The 17,179-nt window shown below is 44.6% G+C and overlaps 1 protein-coding gene across 1 annotated transcript in view; it reads right to left on the bottom strand.

The window, feature by feature from the left end:
* Positions 1–12,232, bottom strand: part of POC1A (POC1 centriolar protein A) — a 56,748-nt gene extending 44,516 nt beyond the window's left edge. Inside the window, exons 1-3 of the mRNA XM_068251593.1 lie at positions 11,997–12,232; positions 1,762–1,846; positions 802–973 (exon numbers count right to left, since the gene is read on the bottom strand). Of these exons, the coding sequence (XP_068107694.1) occupies positions 802–973; positions 1,762–1,846; positions 11,997–12,008 (269 nt within the window). The 5' untranslated portion in view covers positions 12,009–12,232. The remainder of the gene's footprint in view (positions 1–801; positions 974–1,761; positions 1,847–11,996) is intronic.
* Between the last annotated feature and the right edge of the window lie 4,947 nt (positions 12,233–17,179).

The following is a 17,179-nucleotide window of genomic DNA, read 5'->3' as shown; positions in this document are numbered from 1 at the left end:
GGCTGATTGATGGGTGGCAGTGACAGGGGGTGATTGACGGGTGATTGACGGGTGATTGACAGGTGATCAGGGGGGATAGATGCATACAGTACACGGGGGGGGGGGGACTGGGGGGGGGGTCTGGGGAGAATCTGAGGGGTGGGGGGGTGATCAGGAGGGAGTAGGGGGCAGATTAGGGACTTAAAAATAAAATAGCGTTGACAGATAGTGACAGGGAGTGATTGATGGGTGATTAGGGGGGTGACTGGGTGCAAACAGTGGTCTGGGGGGTGGGCAGGGGGGGGTCTGAGGGGTGCTGTGGGCGATCAGGGGGCAGGGGAGGGGGAAATCAGTGTGCTTGGGTGCAGACTAGGGTGGCTGCAGCCTGCCCTGGTGGTCCCTCGGACACTGGGACCACCAGGGCAGGAGGCAGCCAGTATAATAGGCTTTGTATACATTACAAAGCCTATTATACTTGTTACATGCGGCGATCCGGGTGCTAGTAACCCGCCGGCGCTTCCGAACGGCCGGCGGGTTACAACGAACGGTGGGCGGAGCCAGTCCCCGGCGGCTGATCGCGTCACGAATGACGCGATCGCCGCACAGACACTCCCGCAGCCGCCCCCGCCGATGGGCGTATTGCGGTCGTTTGGGCCCGGTCTTTGCCGCCGCCCATCGGCTGGGGGCGGTCCTCAAGTGGTTAAACTGGCTACCTTACTGTCACTTTAGTTCCCCTTTAATTCTTCAGCATCTTCCATATTCTGAAACATCCTGTCTAGGTGAAGTGTCATATTGGTGCAAAGTGTGAGTTTTTAGACTTACACGCTGGGCACCCACAGGCGCACGGTTTTATCTCTGGAAGCAGATGCCAGGAGATGCCCAGAGGGTGAAAACTCAACAGACATGACAGCGTCCTTGTGGCCGACAAAACGATAGGCTCTCATCTGAGGTTTCATGTTCCAGACCATTACACACGAGTCCATAGAGCCACTCGCTGCAAACAAACAACACCACAGACTGTAAAAATGTTGGGGTTAAATTACTTTTTTTTCACATGCATACAGTGTGAAATGTATTATGATTTGCAGTGCATGGCGTTTTGTGAATTATACATACAATATGATGGTGGGAGGGGGGTGTCAGGTGATGGCTCTTTGCCGAGAGAGAAACCTCCACTCTCCTGGCAGCTCTGTACTTCACGCACAGATCTCTAGGGCATGTGACTAACTTTTCCATTAAAAAATTCTCTGATGATTGTCTGACGAATGGGCGACTAGTGTCTTCTATTCATCTTAGCTGAAGCTCGGGTACAAAATCACATACCTGCCTAAGAGGAAAGCCTCTGGATCCTAATGAGGCTTCTCTCTGGTCCTCTGACGCCAAGCGCAGACTCTCCAAAGATTACCGACAGGGCTAGTCAGCAATCTGATCGGGGCCATGCTCCTTCTTCAAGCATGAGCGTGGCTGTACTGCGGAGGCGCAAGTATGGCCGCACCTGCACAGTAAGCCAGAGCCACTTATGTGGCAACAAGGGAAGCCTAATTACGATCCAGAGGCTTCCTTCTCCTTAGGTAAATATCTGTTATTTTTTAATACATTTTGGTCTTGTTTCTCTTTAACCACGTCAGGACCTCAGGCTTACACCCCCCTAGTGACCAGGCCATTATTCATACCATAGGGCTGTGCAAGCATGCTGGATGGATGAGGAGTTTGGCAGTGCCCAGGTTCAGGAAGGGACGGATTGTAGAGTTGTTGCAGGTAACATGTATCTGTGCAACTTACCTGTTTGCTTCATGTTGGGATTAAAATCCACACTGGTAACAGTGTCTCTGTGACCCTTGAAATGTCGCTCAAGGGAGGGATCATCCTGAAACACGGAACAGATGGCATGAGGATTGAGTCAATATAACATTGCATGCTGGAACTTCTATTGCGCTCAGAAGATATTGACTTGCAATACATCCATAATAATGTTAGTAATACCAACAGTGTCTGAGAATTGGCAACACTAACAGTTTCTTGTACTGCTCCAAATTATAAACAGAAAATGCATACCCCTGCCCATGCTGGCAAAACTAGTAGTACCGACCCATGTAATAAATACAGGTCCTTCTCAAAAAATTAGCATATTGTGATAAAGTTCATTATTTTCTGTAATGTACTGATAAACATTAGACTTTCATATATTTTAGATTCATTACACACAACTGAAGTAGTTCAAGCCTTTTATTGTTTTAATATTGATGATTTTGGCATACAGCTCATGAAAACTCAAAATTCCTATCTCAAAATATTAGCATATCATGAAAAGGTTCTCTAAACAAGCTATTAACCTAATCATCTGAATCAACTAATTAACTCTAAACACCTGCAAAAGATTCCTGAGGCTTTTAAAAACTCCCAGCCTGGTTCATTACTCAAAACCGCAATCATGAGTAAGACTGCTGACCTGACTGCTGTCCAGAAGGCCATCATTGACACCCTCAAACAAGAGGGTAAGACACAGAAAGAAATTTCTGAACGAATAGGCTGTTCCCAGAGTGCTGTATCAAGGCACCTCAGTGGGAAGTCTGTGGGAAGGAAAAAGTGTGGCAGAAACTGCTGCACAACGAGAAGAGGTGACCGAACCCTGAGGAAGAGTGTGGAGAAGGACCGATTCCAGACTTGGGGGACCTGCGGAAGTAGTGGACTGAGTCTGGAGTAGAAACATCCAGAGCCACCATGTACAGGCGTGTGCAGGAAATGGGCTACAGGTGCCGCATTCCCCAGGTCAAGCCACTTTTGAACCAGAAACAGCGGCACATGCGCCTGACCTGGGCTACAGAGAAGCAGCAATGGACTGTTGCTCAGTGGTCCAAAGTACTTTCTTCGGATGAAAGCAATTTTTGCATGTCATTCGGAAATCAAGGTGCCAGAGTCTGGAGGAAGACTGGAGAGCGGAAAATGCCAAAATGCCTGATGTGCAGTGTCAAGTACCCACAGTCAGTGATGGTCTGGGGTGCCATGTCAGCTGCTGGTGTTGGCCCACTGTGTTTTATCAAGGGCAGGGTCAATGCAGCTAGCTATCGGGAGATTTTGGAGCACTTCATGCTTCCATCTGCTGAAAAGCTTTATGGAGATGAAGATTTCATTTTTCAGCACGACCTGGCACCTGCTCACAGTGCCAAAACCACTGGTAAATGGTTTACTGACCATGGTATTACTGTGCTCAATTGGCCTGCCAATTCTCCTGACCTGAACCCCATAGAGAATCTGTGTGATATTGTGAAGAGAAAGTTGAGAGACGCAAGATCCAACACTCTGGATGAGCTTAAGGCCGCTATCGAAGCATCCTGGGCCTCCATAACACCTGAGCAGTGCCACAGGCTGATTGCCTCCATGCCACGCCACATTGAAGCAGTCATTTCTGCGAAAGGATTCCCGACCACGTATTGAGTGCATAACTGAACATAATTATTTGAAGGTTGACTTTTTTGTTTTAAAAACACTTTTCTTTTATTGGTCGGATGAAATATGCAAATTCTTTGAGATAGGAATTTTGGGTTTTCATTAGCTGTATGCCAAAATCATCAATATTAAAACAATAACTACACACAACTACTTCAGTTGTGTGTAATGAATCTAAAATATGATAGTCTAATGTTTATCAGTACATTACAGAAAATAATTAACTGTATCACAATATGGTAATTTTTTGAGAAGGACCTGTACAGTAGTTATAGCGGTATACATTTTCCCCCACAGCCTCTCCATGCAGTTAGATCCCATATATTACTGATACTTATTGTTCTGTTTCGATTCCCGCTTTATGTGTGAGGCACACTCCAGAAGACCCAGCCTGTTTTACTCGATGAAATAATACTCCAAGTATAATCCAATTTATATTTACTTGCATTTAAAGAGAACCCGAGGTGGGTTTTAAGAATCCTATTAGCATTTAGGAGGCTGGTTCTGCATATAATCACCAGCCTGTGTTACTATACTGTTCCCCACCAGGCACCCCCCTGCGCTCTGCTCTCCCCCATAAATCAAACCACTGTGCTAGCGACACGCAGCGTGTCAATAGCATGCTGTTTCCATGCAGACTGTCACTCTCCGCCGCTCCCCGACTCCTCTTTCCTGATACCTCCACGTCTCCATACTTCCTGGGTTAGCTCCTCCCCTCTAACCCCTATAGGACCCGTACAAAGCTATAAATAAAGGATATGATCCCACTACCCTCATTCTCTTTTTTGTCCTCAGACACTATAGGATCCGTGGTTTGGTAGATATGTTGTACAATTTTCTATCTGCTATACTTTCATTACTCTTTAACGATTGTTTACCTATTGCTCATTGAGCACCTTACCCCATGCCAGGTTTTTTTTTTCAAATGTTTTTTCCTGGTAAATAAGAGGGCCTTTGGCTACTAAATGTGCCTGTATAGGACCTCTTAAGGATCATAGAAGGCGTTTATACAGGCTAAAGGCTTGTGGGGATTCCTGTGTGCCCGTTTTGGGTGCGCTTTAGCCTACCTGTGGGCTCCTGTGCGTGTATCTTTTAATATGGCTCCTTGGTCGGGCTCTTGGGTCGCGCTGACTTAGGAGATTGCTATGGCGGCGGCGCTTCTTCACTTCCGGGTGCGCGTCCTAGGCGTCCGGAAGTACGCATCTGCGCATGTGCGTCATGCCGCGCATGGTAGAGACTCGGGAGAGTCTAGCGGCGGACATGTTGCGTGTGGGCAAGCGTGCCCTCTTCTTGCGGCTACGGCTGCACGCACAATAAGCGCGCTAGGCGGTGTATTTAAGGGCAGTAAGATCCGCTCCTCAGAGAGAGAGGAGTGGGTTACTGCTGCTCTGAGAGTTCTCCAACTACATTCTTTTTTTGGTGGAAAGAGGCTGCAGCTTGTATGAATCAGTAAGTGAGCATCCAAAGTTTTCTTACACTACTCATATTGCAGCATACACAAAACTTTCTGCATGTTATAGTAATAGTTGCCTTGTTGGACTGGAAGTAATTAGGTGTTTCTAATATTCCCCACAGTGAATCCCGCCGACAATATTGATCCTGGTCCGTCAGGGTAAGGTTTTAATGTTTTAAAGGGGCCTTATATAAAAAAAAAAAAAAATTTAATATATGTATATATATGTATATATCAAATCTATTGGAAGCAATTAAATTATTGCTTGTATCTCACAGAGCACATAAGGATGATGCTGGATCAGGCTCCAGTAGACCAAAGTCCACAGTGCGTGCCGTAGATAGCGCCTCTCAAGGAACATCGGGGTGAGAAAAAAAAAAAAATGTTTTAAATAAACTTAAAAGCAGATCCGTCCTTTCAACAAGTGAAGCAATTAATTATTGCTTTTATCTTGTAGAGTGCGCAAAGTGGGGCAAGATGAGTCAAGATCTAGCAGAACCAGGTCAAGGTCAAAATCAAGATCGAAAAAGCACAAATCGAAGAAGCATCATCACAAGTCTTCTAGATCCAGATCAAGATCTAGATCACGCTCCAGAAGAAGGAGATACTCGTCTAGATCAAGTCATTACCACCATTATAGGAGCAGATCACGTTCTCCTACACATAGACATTTTCCGAGTAGCAATCAGTGTTGGGCATGTCCAAACCCTGCTATGACGGATAAGACTGTTTGTGAATCATGTTTCAGTCAATTGGCTAGAACGCAGGAAGCCAAGTCCGAGGATATATCGGAGATCATAAGAAAGGTTGTGAGGGAAGAGGTAACGGCACACTCTTCAACATCTCTTCAATCCACACAAGAAGATGTCTTGGAGTCTGACCAAGGGGAAGATGATGAGGCACCCTGCCTATTTGACTTTAAGCTTACCAGCCCATTCATAACAGCAATAAAGGAGGCCCTTGAGTGGACAGATCCTCCAGGAGAGGAAGAACAGAATAAAGAGTATTACTCACACTTAACGAAAAAAACCGAATACATTTCCAATTATGAAGGAAATAAAAAATATAATATTAGAAGAGTTCAAGAAAGTGGAGAGCAAAGCTTCAATTCAAAATCGTTTTTCTAAATTATATCCTGTGAAGGATGAGGAAGTGCCTTTTCTTCAAAATCCACCATCAATTGATGCCTCGTTATCTAGATTGGTAAAACACGTTACGTTACCCAAAGAGGATTCGGCCATCTTTAAAGATGTTTTGGATAGAAGAGTGGACAGTGACCTAAGAAGATCATATCTGGGTGCAGGGGCCACATGTAAACCAGCCATTGCCCTCACCTCGGTTGCAAAGGCCTTGAAGATTTGGATAGACAATATAGAGCAAGCAATCCTGGAAGACAAGGATAAAATGGAAATCATATCCGCCATGGAGGATTTAAAGATCTCTGCAGATTTTATAGGGGAAGCATCCATGGACATTCTAAGATCCCTCTCTAGAATCATGATAAATTCAGTAACGGCTAAGAGGGCAATGTGGCTGAAGCCATGGCGAGCAGACCTAAGCTCTAAACAAAGTTGGGTAAAGATACCTTATGATGGAGTATGCCTCTTTGGAAGTGAGATGGACAAGGCGATCTCTAGAGTCACTGGTGGCAAATCAGGGTTATTACCACAGGATAGACCACAGAAAAGAAATTTCTCAACAGGGAGAAGACAGCAGAATACCCGATTTAGAGACTCCAAAGCCTATAGACCAGGAAGGCCTTTTAGAAATAACTGGAAAAGCTCACAAGCCTCGCTGGCAAGGTCACTCAAGTCTAGTATTCAGAATGCAGGACAAGCAAAGCAGTCTTTTTGAAGGTACGCCCACCCAGATATCCAAAGTGGGCTCTCGATTGATGGAATTCAAGGATGTTTGGGTGGAAAGGATAAAGGACGACTGGGTAACCAAGACAGTTTCTACAGGGCACAAGTGGAAATTCCGATGGCGCCCCAGAGACAGATTTCTGCAAACTCACATCTCCAAGAATCAGCAGAAGGCAGACACATTAAGAGATTATGTGAATTCCTTGCTAGATCAAAAGGCAATACAGATGGTTCCTCCAGCAGAAAGAGGAAAGGGAGTTTACTCGCAACTTTTTCTAGTACAGAAAAAGAGTGGAGGATTTCGCCCAGTTATAGATCTAAAATATCTAAACAAGGCAATAGTTATTCCAAGGTTCAAGATGGAGTCCATTCAATCGATTATCCTTGTTATTATGCCAAACGATTGGATGATGTCAATCGACCTTCAGGACGCTTACCTCCACATACCCATACATCAAACTTTTCAAAGATTCCTGAGATTCTATGTAGACAACCTACATCTGCAATTCACTTCTCTGCCTTTCGGCCTGTCTACAGCACCTCGAACATTTACCAAAGTTTTGGTGGCCGCAATTGCGGAATTGAGACTGAAAGGTATTCGAATACACCACTATCTGGACGACATCTTGATACTAGCAGACTCGGAGCAGAAACTAATTGCTCACAGAGAAACAGTGATAACGTTTCTGGAGAAATTAGGATGGATTATCAACTGGAAAAAGAGCCAAATGATTCCATCCAGGGAATTAACTTACCTAGGAGCAAGATTCAACACGACAGACAACACGGTGTCCTTACCGAAGGAAAAAATGCAGAATATCCGCAGATCGATTCAGGGAATCATGTATCGGACACAGATAGTATCGAGACATTGTCTTCAAATATTGGGTCTGATGTCATCGGTGATTCCAATGGTCAGATGGTCCAGATGGCACATGAGATCTTTCCAGTGGAATTTTCTGAGGCAATGGGACCAGTCATCCATGCATCAGAAGGTCAAACTATCAATGTCGTGCAGAATATCTCTTCTTTGGTGGATCGATCAGAAAAACCTGTGCCAGGGGTTTCCATTAGCTCCTTTCAATTGGATCATGATTACTTCGGACGCAAGTCAGACCGGATGGGGAGCTCATTGTCTACAGAAATGGGCACAAGGTCAGTGGCCGGAGAATCATCAGAGAATAGTGTCCAATATATTGGAACTGAGAGCAGCTTTTCAGGCGACCCAGGCTTTTGCGCACATGATCAGGAATTCGGCCCTATGTCTACAGTTGGACAATCGTGCTGCGGTTGCATATATTCAGAAGCAAGGAGGAACGAGGAGCTTATCATTGATGAGGGAACTTACTCCATTAATGATCTGGGCGGAGAAGAACTTACAAGCTATCAGGGCAGTTTACCTTCCAGGGAAATTGAACATTCAAGCAGACTACTTATCCCGGAATGTTGTCGACAACAACGAATGGAAATTGAATTCCTCAGTGTTCAAACAGATAATTCAATTATGGGGTCTCCCTCAGGTCGACCTATTCGCATCTCATCTCAACAACCAGTTGCCAACATTTCTTTCCAGATGCTGGGTTCCAGGGACGAGCGGGATAGACGCCTTAGTAGCCCCATGGAGAGCATCCCTAGTATATGCATTTCCTCCGGTTCCTTTAATCCTGAGATTCCTCAAGAGGCTGAAAACGGAACAGGTTACAGCAATAGTGGTGACGCCCTATTGGCCCAAGAGGCCTTGGTTTCCACTACTGATCAACATGTCTCTCTGTCCACCTCTGAAGTTATACATGGCACAGGACCTACTATCACAGAAGGAGATATACCATCAGAATCCGGAGATATTATCTCTAACGGTATGGAGATTGAGAGGAGGATCCTAACAGAAGCTGGGTTTTCCCTACCTGTGGTGAACACTTTACTAAGAGCCAGAAAAGTATCCACTAACAGATCGTATCATAGGGTATGGAGAAGATTTATAGATTTCTCATCACTGAGGGAAGTGGACTTTCTATCACCATCCATTCCTCATATACTGGACTTTTTACAAACGGGGGTGGATCTGGGCCTGAGTGTTAGTACCTTGAGATGTCAAGTTTCAGCTATTTCAAGCCTAATAGGCCAAAGACTTTCAGCTGATAGACTGATTCAGTTATTTTTTCAAGCCCTAATGAAGATCCGACCCCGTTAGGAAGATTCTTCCATCTTGGGATTTACCTCTCGTCTTAGACTATCTGTCATCAGAACCATTTGAACCTATCGAAACCTGCTCCATCTGGAATTTAACCCTAAAAACAACATTTTTAGTGGCTATCTCCTCTGGCCGAAGAGTGTCAGAGATCCAAGCACTGGGAGTGCTCAATCCACACATTGTTTTCTATCCCGATAGGGTAGTCCTCAGGCCTGTAATGGATTTTCTACCGAAGGTAGTTTCGGAGAAGCATATAAATCAGGAATGGACCTTACCAGCCTTTCCCAATGCAGAGGAGGGATCGGCAATCAAGCATTTGGATATCGTCAGAATCCTGAGATTCTATATAGAGGCTACAGAACCCTTCAGGAACTCTGATCACCTATTTATTTGTCCTTCGGGACCTAGAAAGGGCCAGGAGGTTTCAGCTAGAACAATAGCTACCTGGATAGTCAGGCTCATAAAGGCAGCATACAGAGCAAAGGGGGCAGAGGAGATTCCATCAACCTCTGCTCATTCAACTAGAAGTATGTCAACTTCTTGGGCAGCATCCGCAGGTGTCTCCCTTACAACGATATGCAAAGCCGCGAACTGGACATCTCCAAATACGTTCATAAGACATTACAGAATTGATCCATCTGTATTAACCTCTGTAAATTTTGGAAAAAAAAGTATTGTCTGCTGTAGATAAATAATCTGCTGATCTTTTCATATAAACATAATATTTTTGCATTGTACCCACCCGTCTGGTTTATTGGTGCTAGTTATATCCCAAGAAGTATGGAGACGTGGAGGTATCAGGAAAGTCAGAAAATTTGTACTTACCTCTGTAATTTTCCTTTCCTGATACAACTCCACGTCGACATACGACCCGCCCTTAGTTTTGTTGTGTCTGAGTACTATATACAAGAATGAGGGTAGTGGGATCATATCCTTTATTTATAGCTTTGTACGGGTCCTATAGGGGTTAGAGGGGAGGAGCTAACGCAGGAAGTATGTCGACGTGGAGTTGTATCAGGAAAGGAAAATTACAGAGGTAAGTACAAATTTTCTGACTTTAGCGCCGCTCCCCGCCTGCGACCCTTCCCTCCCCGCCTCTGTAAGAGGATTGGAGGGAAGGGATGCAGGTGGGGAGCGACGCTATAGAGGAGGCGGGGGAGCGGCAGAGAGTTACAGTCTGCATGTAAACAGCCTGCTAGCGACACGCTGCATGTCGCTAGCACGGCGGTTTGATTTATGGTGGACAACAGAGCGCGGGGGGGGACAGTATATTAACAAAGGCTGGTGATTATATGCAAAACCAGCCTCTGTGTGCTAATAGGATTCTTAAACCCACCTCGGATTCTCTTTAAAGCATACCGTATTGTTTTTGGAGCATATTCATAGATAAAAAGACGATGTGATTGCAAGGTGCATACAGGATTACCTCACCAACTGACTCCACTCTATAGAAGACTGTTCTAGAAAGTGGCTGCTGAGCAGGGAGTGAAAGTTGGAATAACAACTGGGAACAACTGTTTGTACTGTGTTTACACTAACAGCATGCAATCAGAGTAAGAAAAAAAATGAGAGGAGATCAAGGTAAAGATGTCATTATTGGGGAAAAACAGCTTGTTGTGCTATGTGAGGAGTCTGACAGTGAGTGAGGAGGGGGGAGGCAGGAGAGCAGCAGTGTTTCATTTGACTTGCACAGCAAAAGGGAGGAGTAGGCAGTGGCACTGCTGTCCTGACTGTGGAAGAATGGAGTGGCTGTCTGGCTGAGGGTGAGCAGTTTGTTTGGCACAGACTCCCTGTGCTATTGTGTTGAGCTGCAGTATGTGATGTGAGAACATTAAATGAAACCAGAGTAAACTGCAGTGTGATCGTTACAAATTAGGGGGAGGCAGCACATCCTCACACGTTTGCCTCGGGCAGCAAAAAGTCTAGAACCAGGCCTGCATAGATGATTGCACAACAGTCGTCTTGAGTTTATCCGCCTGATGGTGGCCACTAATGATCCATTCTAGCAAAAAAATTGTTCAAGCAATCAGATAAGTGAAATCATTCACTACACCATCAACAAACCAATCTTTGCTTCCTATCTATCTCAACCAACAAGAAAATCCAAATTTTAGTTCTACAAAAAAAAATCCAATCCGACGACTGTTTTTTAAAATCGTGCATAATCGATTGTGCCCATCAACAGAGATTATTTACAACCAATCTGAGCAGAATTTCTGATTGCACAAACGATTTTTCGCTAGGAATTGGACCATTAGTGGCCACCTTAATGGATCATACAAAACACCAGATTTCAGTCACTTAGCATAAAGGTGGCCATACACTGGCCCGATTTGCGGCTGTTTCGACAGCAGATTCGATCCTGGGATCGAATCTGCTGCCAATCGTTCGCGCTAAACGCACCCGCCGATCCGATTTACTTCCGAAATCGGATCGATCCGTCGATCGCGCCGTGCGGGAAATTACCCTCGATCGCCCGCGGGTAGGGAGCGCGTCGCTAGCGGCGGCCAATCCGATCAGGTATACATTACCTGACGCTGGCTCCCGGGCGTCTTCTCCGCGCTGCACCCGCTCCATCCCGGCGCTTCCTGTCACTGCAGTGACCAGGAAGTTCAAATAGAGGGCGCTCTATTTGAACTTCATGGTCACGGAGTGACACAGGAAGCGCCGGGATGGAGCGGGTGCAGCGTGGAGGAGATGCGGAGAAGATGCCCGGGAGCCAGCGTCAGGTAATGTATGCGCGGGGGGGGGGACAGGCGGCAGCGGCGGCTCCACAGATTGTGATCGGTTTCAGGCTGAAATCGATTCACAATCTGATTGCAGTAAAGGCAGCCATACGATCCCACTCTGATCAGATTCGATCAGATAGGGATCTGTCAGCTGGTCGATCTAATGGCATTTTTTACCACATTTGTCCTCCGATTTGGTGAAATCTGCACCCCCCCCCTCCCCCATAGTTAGTGATACTGAAAGTACTCGCTGTACAGCTGGGATTTATAGTACTCCATATTATAATGCCATTAGTACATGTGAGCCCCCAATAATAAAAGATGTTCCTGCTCACCAGCCTCTCCATGTTGCTGTTATTAGGACCCCTCGGTGACTCCTCCACTTCGTCAAACTGAATGTGGCGCTCTGGCCCGGGAGTCCCTCATCTCCACGCCCCCTTCCGCTCTCAGCCAATCACTAGGGGCTAAAAATGTCAAGGGAGAACGCGCCGCGCTACCCGCCTCCCGCTTTATTGGATCAAAGCAGACATGAAGGCGGGTCTAACGGATGCAGGAACATGGAACCGGTTGCTAGGAAACGGGGAAGAAGCTCTGGTAAAGCTGGTGTGGGGAAACGTCACTTCCGGTCCGCAAGCTATCCCGGAAAAGCAGTAATGTGCGTGACAGTCACAGTGGAGCTGTCCCAGGCAGGCATGCAGGAGGAGCACCACTACACAGGGCATGTGTGCTCAGGAAATAATCACAATCAGTACAACCTGCAATAATCAATATCAACCAATCAGCTATCCCTTATCACTAATCTGATCTGGAGAATGTGATACCTTATGCCTGTTTCTTGATTCCAGCATGCTTCTTTATCTACTATGGTTGTGTTTTACAAAACTCAGTATACTGGAATCATGAGTGGGTTTCTAGGGGAAAATGTGCAGTAGACTGCTATAGTGTAATAAGCCCCAGTCTGAACCTAGAACTTCATCTTTGCTGTAAAGTATAAGCAACAGCATAATAATCTTTAAAGAAAAATATTTCTTTGTTACAGCTGATATAAATCTGCAGTGTGTATCCTTCCTGCTTTCATGGAAGCAGATATCTTAGCAGGTGGTTTTGGTATTCAGTGCCGAAACTAGGCGCTGCTGTTGTAGTAGTAGTTATACTGCGTGGGGCACGTAAGGGTGTTTTGGGGTTCCCGTCAAATTAAAGTTCCCTTCCACGACTTGGAGGGGGAATAGTGTTTTACGCCACCGGGAATTTGAGCTGCAGCAGGGTGAGCCATCATTTATCTCACCGGCGGTGTACACATATACGTACGCAGCAGACATAGGGTTAACATCCTGTGTTTACAAATTAGCTGCTCTGTTGAGGCAGGCCAAAAGTTTTGAGACTGTCAAAAATATTAGTTTTCACAAAGTTTGCTGCTAAGCTGCTTTTAGATCTTTGTTTCAGTTGTTTATGTGATGTACTGAAATATAATTATAAGCACTTCATACGTTCCAAAGGCTTTTATTGACAATTACATGAGATTTATGCAAAAAATCAGTATTTGCAGTGTTGGCCCTTCTTTTTCAGGATCTCTGCAATTCGAATAGGCATGCTCTCAATCAACTTCTGGGCCAAATCCTGACTGATAGCAACCCATTCTTTCATAATCACTTTGAGTTTCTCAGAATGAGGGCTGGTGCACACCAGAGCGGTTCTGAAGCATTTTTTAAAACGCTTGCAGGGGGAAAACTGCTTGGCTAATGAAAGTGAATGGGATGGTGCACACCAGAGCTGTTCATTTTTTTCCACAAACACAAACTCGGGGGCTGCAGCATTTTTTAGATTTTTTTGAGGTTTCTGCCTCAATGTTAAAGTATAGGAAAGTGGAAAACGGCTCTGAAAAACGCTACATCAGAGCGGTTTTCCAGGCATTTTTGTTACAGAAGCTGTTCAGTAACAGTTTTACTGTAACAATATTTGAAATCTGCTACACAAAAACGCTGCAAAAAAATGCTAGGCATGTTTAGAAAACCTCTAAACATGCCTAGAATCGCTCTGAAAATCTACTTCAAAAACCTCTAGCGTTTTGTGGATCTGCTAGAGGTTTTTGATGTGCACTGGGCCTGAGTTGGTTTTTGTTTGTCCACCTGCTTCTTGAGGAATGACCACAAGCTCTCAATGGGATTAAGATCTGGGGAGTTTCCAGGCCATGGACCCAAAATTTCAATATTTTGGTCCCCGAGCCACTTAGTTATCACTTTTGCCTTATGACACAGTGCTCCATCGTGCTGGAAAATGCATTGTTCTTCACCAAACTGTTGTCGGATTGTTGGAAAAATTTGCTGTTGGAGGGTGTTTTGGTACCATTCTTTATTCATGGCTGTGTTTTTTGGCAAAATTGTGAGTGAGCCCACTCCCTTGGATGAGAAGTAACCCCACACATGAATGGTCTCAGGATGCTTTACTGTTGGCATGACACAGGACTGCAATGAGCAGCTACAGACCTGTCTCCAACCTCCCCATCTTAGGTAAAGTTATTGAAAAGGCTGTCTATCTGCAACTTGAAACCAGGCTGTCAGTAAACAACATCCTGGACCCTCTACAATCTGGCTTTAAGAAACACCACAGCTGTGAAACAGCCCTCATCCAAGTCTGCAACGATCTGCTCATGGCAAGGGACAGAGGGGAATGCTCAATCCTAATCCTGTTGGATCTCTCAGTGGCTTTTGATACAGTTGACCATGAAATCCTGCTTAACAGACTGCAGGAGTACTGTGGCATCAGTGGATCAGTCCTCCAGTGGTTCAGATCATTCCTGACTGACAGAACACAGAGAGTAAAAATGTGACAAAATTTAAAAATGGGGGGAGATTGTTAGTCACGCCTCACCACCCATAAAACCAAGAACCAGTATAAGACTCAATGTTCAGATGAACAAAAATGATTTATTAGTACTCCCAGGTGCTACGCGTTTCACGGGCAAATCCCGCTTCCTCAGGCAATCAAACAGGAGTACAAGCTATAACAATAAAAATATAAAACAATGCATAAACAATAGGACCCCAAATGCTTGTAGTTAGATACATATAGTAAAGCAAAACAACCGCTAATTAAATTAGGCAGAATGCCAGAACCGTACAGTCATATATCATATATATATAGGCGTGATTCCTTATAACTAAGGTTGCTTGTGTATTTCTTATAATAGATGTCATAAAAGTTTATTATAAACATGACCATATTGCCAAAATAGATCAAGACAAAAAGGCTAGCAGTGTTCTCCCCAGAATCTTTTTCCAGCCGGGTGGCATGAAATAGTAGCCGGGTGTCATGAAAAAGCAGCCGGGTGGGGCGAGATAAAAATGCAGGGCCACTCTGCTTACAGCATAGGAGGAAGTAAGGAGGTGAGCCGATGACAGCCGGGTGGTCACCAAATCTAGCCGGGTGGAGCACCCGGCTAAAAGAGCCTGGGGAGAACACTGGCTAGTATACCTGGCCTAAAGTTATTATGTATCATAACATGTTGTCAAGAGCGCAGGCTCCACTATGGCTGTATGCGGAAAGATATGAAGAGGACTCACCTATTCAGGGTCTGGTATAGACTTAGCGCCTCAGTGCAGAACATGCCTGGCTGGGTACTATAAATAGAATGTATATGCGGAGACCGCCGTATCCGCGTGGATTACAGTGACTTCCGGAGCGCTCAGCGGAGGTGTCGTCAGACGCGCATGCGTCGGAGGCTGTGGGCGCCATATTGGTACGGGGCAAATAGTACCAACAAGCGGCAGGCAATGGGACACGCTTACGTCAGGGTCTCAGGGCGCCATGTTTGTTCAGGGCATACAATGCCCATAAGCGGCGGATAGTGGTTCTATGGCGTTCGTGCATACGCAATAACGGCTACTAGGCGATCGTGCAGATGGTAAAACATGACAAGACGCTCAATTTATATAAAGTCTCATGGATGGAGTGAATGCGTGCATATAGACGCCAATGTTATCCATATTGTGCATTACAATAGGTTGCTAGTGCAGAACTTCATAAAAATTACTAAAGTGCATGTAGATCTAATAAGTGGACTAATATAGCCACGGGATCCATAGGAGTGGTGTTTGGAAGGTGGTATCTAATTGTATGCTGACATAGTTTAAAAGTATAGATGCCTTAATAATATAAACAACATATAACTACACACACAACCCACATGTGTACATCTATATAAATACAAATGTGTACAGTTATACAAAACCACTACATAAAAACATATAATATAATATAGGAGTATATAAAATATATATATATATATATATATATATATATATACATATATCCATATAAAAGAATAAAAATTCACTAAAACAGAGAGGACAAAGTACTAAAACGTTGTTTCTTATAGGGCTAATGGTAGCGAAAGTGATTTGGAGCATAACCGAATTTTAAATTTAGGTGGGCCGCACAACCCAGGAGGCCCGCAGCAGGGTCGGCCAGCATAAAAGAAACATTATCAATTGTTTGGCATTGCACAGTGTATCCAGACACTTCGGCACACATCACGACCAAAATCCCCAATTATTCCGTATCACATTCATCGAGGCTATCTCACCACACATTCCGAACACCTTTGAAGCCTTGCGCCAGAAAGAGATCTACTGGATTAATATTCTTAAAAGTTTGGCCCCTAATGGGCTTAATGAGGTCCTAGAAAAAGCCTTTTGAATACTCAAAACACCTAAATTTAAAATTCGGTTATGCTCCAAATCACTTTCGCTACCATTAGCCCTATAAGAAACAACGTTTTAGTACTTTGTCCTCTCTGTTTTAGTGATTTTTTATTCTTTTATATGGATATATGTATATATATATATATATATATATTTTATATACTCCTATATTATATTATATGTTTTTATGTAGTGGTTTTGTATAACTGTACACATTTGTATTTATATAGATGTACACATGTGGGTTGTGTGTGTGTAGTTATATGTTGTTTATATTATTAAGGCATCTATACTTTTAAACTATGTCAGCATACAATTAGATACCACCTTCCAAACACCACTCCTATGGATCCCGTGGCTATATTAGTCCACTTATTAGATCTACATGCACTTTAGTAATTTTTATGAAGTTCTGCACTAGCAACCTATTGTAATGCACAATATGGATAACATTGGCGTCTATATGCACGCATTCACTCCATCCATGAGACTTTATATAAATTGAGCGTCTTGTCATGTTTCACCATCTGCACGATCGCCTAGTAGCCGTTATTGCGTATGCACGAACGCCATAGAACCACTATCCGCCGCTTATGGGCATTGTATGCCCTGAACAAACATGGCGCCCTGAGACCCTGATGTAAGCGTGTCCCATTGCCTGCCGCTTGTTGGTACTATTTGCCCCGTATCAATATGGCGCCCACAGCCTCCGACGCATGCGCGTCTGACGACACCTCCGCTGAGCGCTCCGGAAGTCACTGTAATCCACGCGGATACGGCGGTCTCCGCATATACATTCTATTTATAGTACCCAGCCA

This window comes from Hyperolius riggenbachi, chromosome 9 (genome assembly GCF_040937935.1).
Source record: "Hyperolius riggenbachi isolate aHypRig1 chromosome 9, aHypRig1.pri, whole genome shotgun sequence".
NCBI classification, from domain to species: Eukaryota; Metazoa; Chordata; class Amphibia; order Anura; family Hyperoliidae; genus Hyperolius; species Hyperolius riggenbachi.
This window is presented reverse-complemented; position numbering and strand designations above follow the sequence as displayed.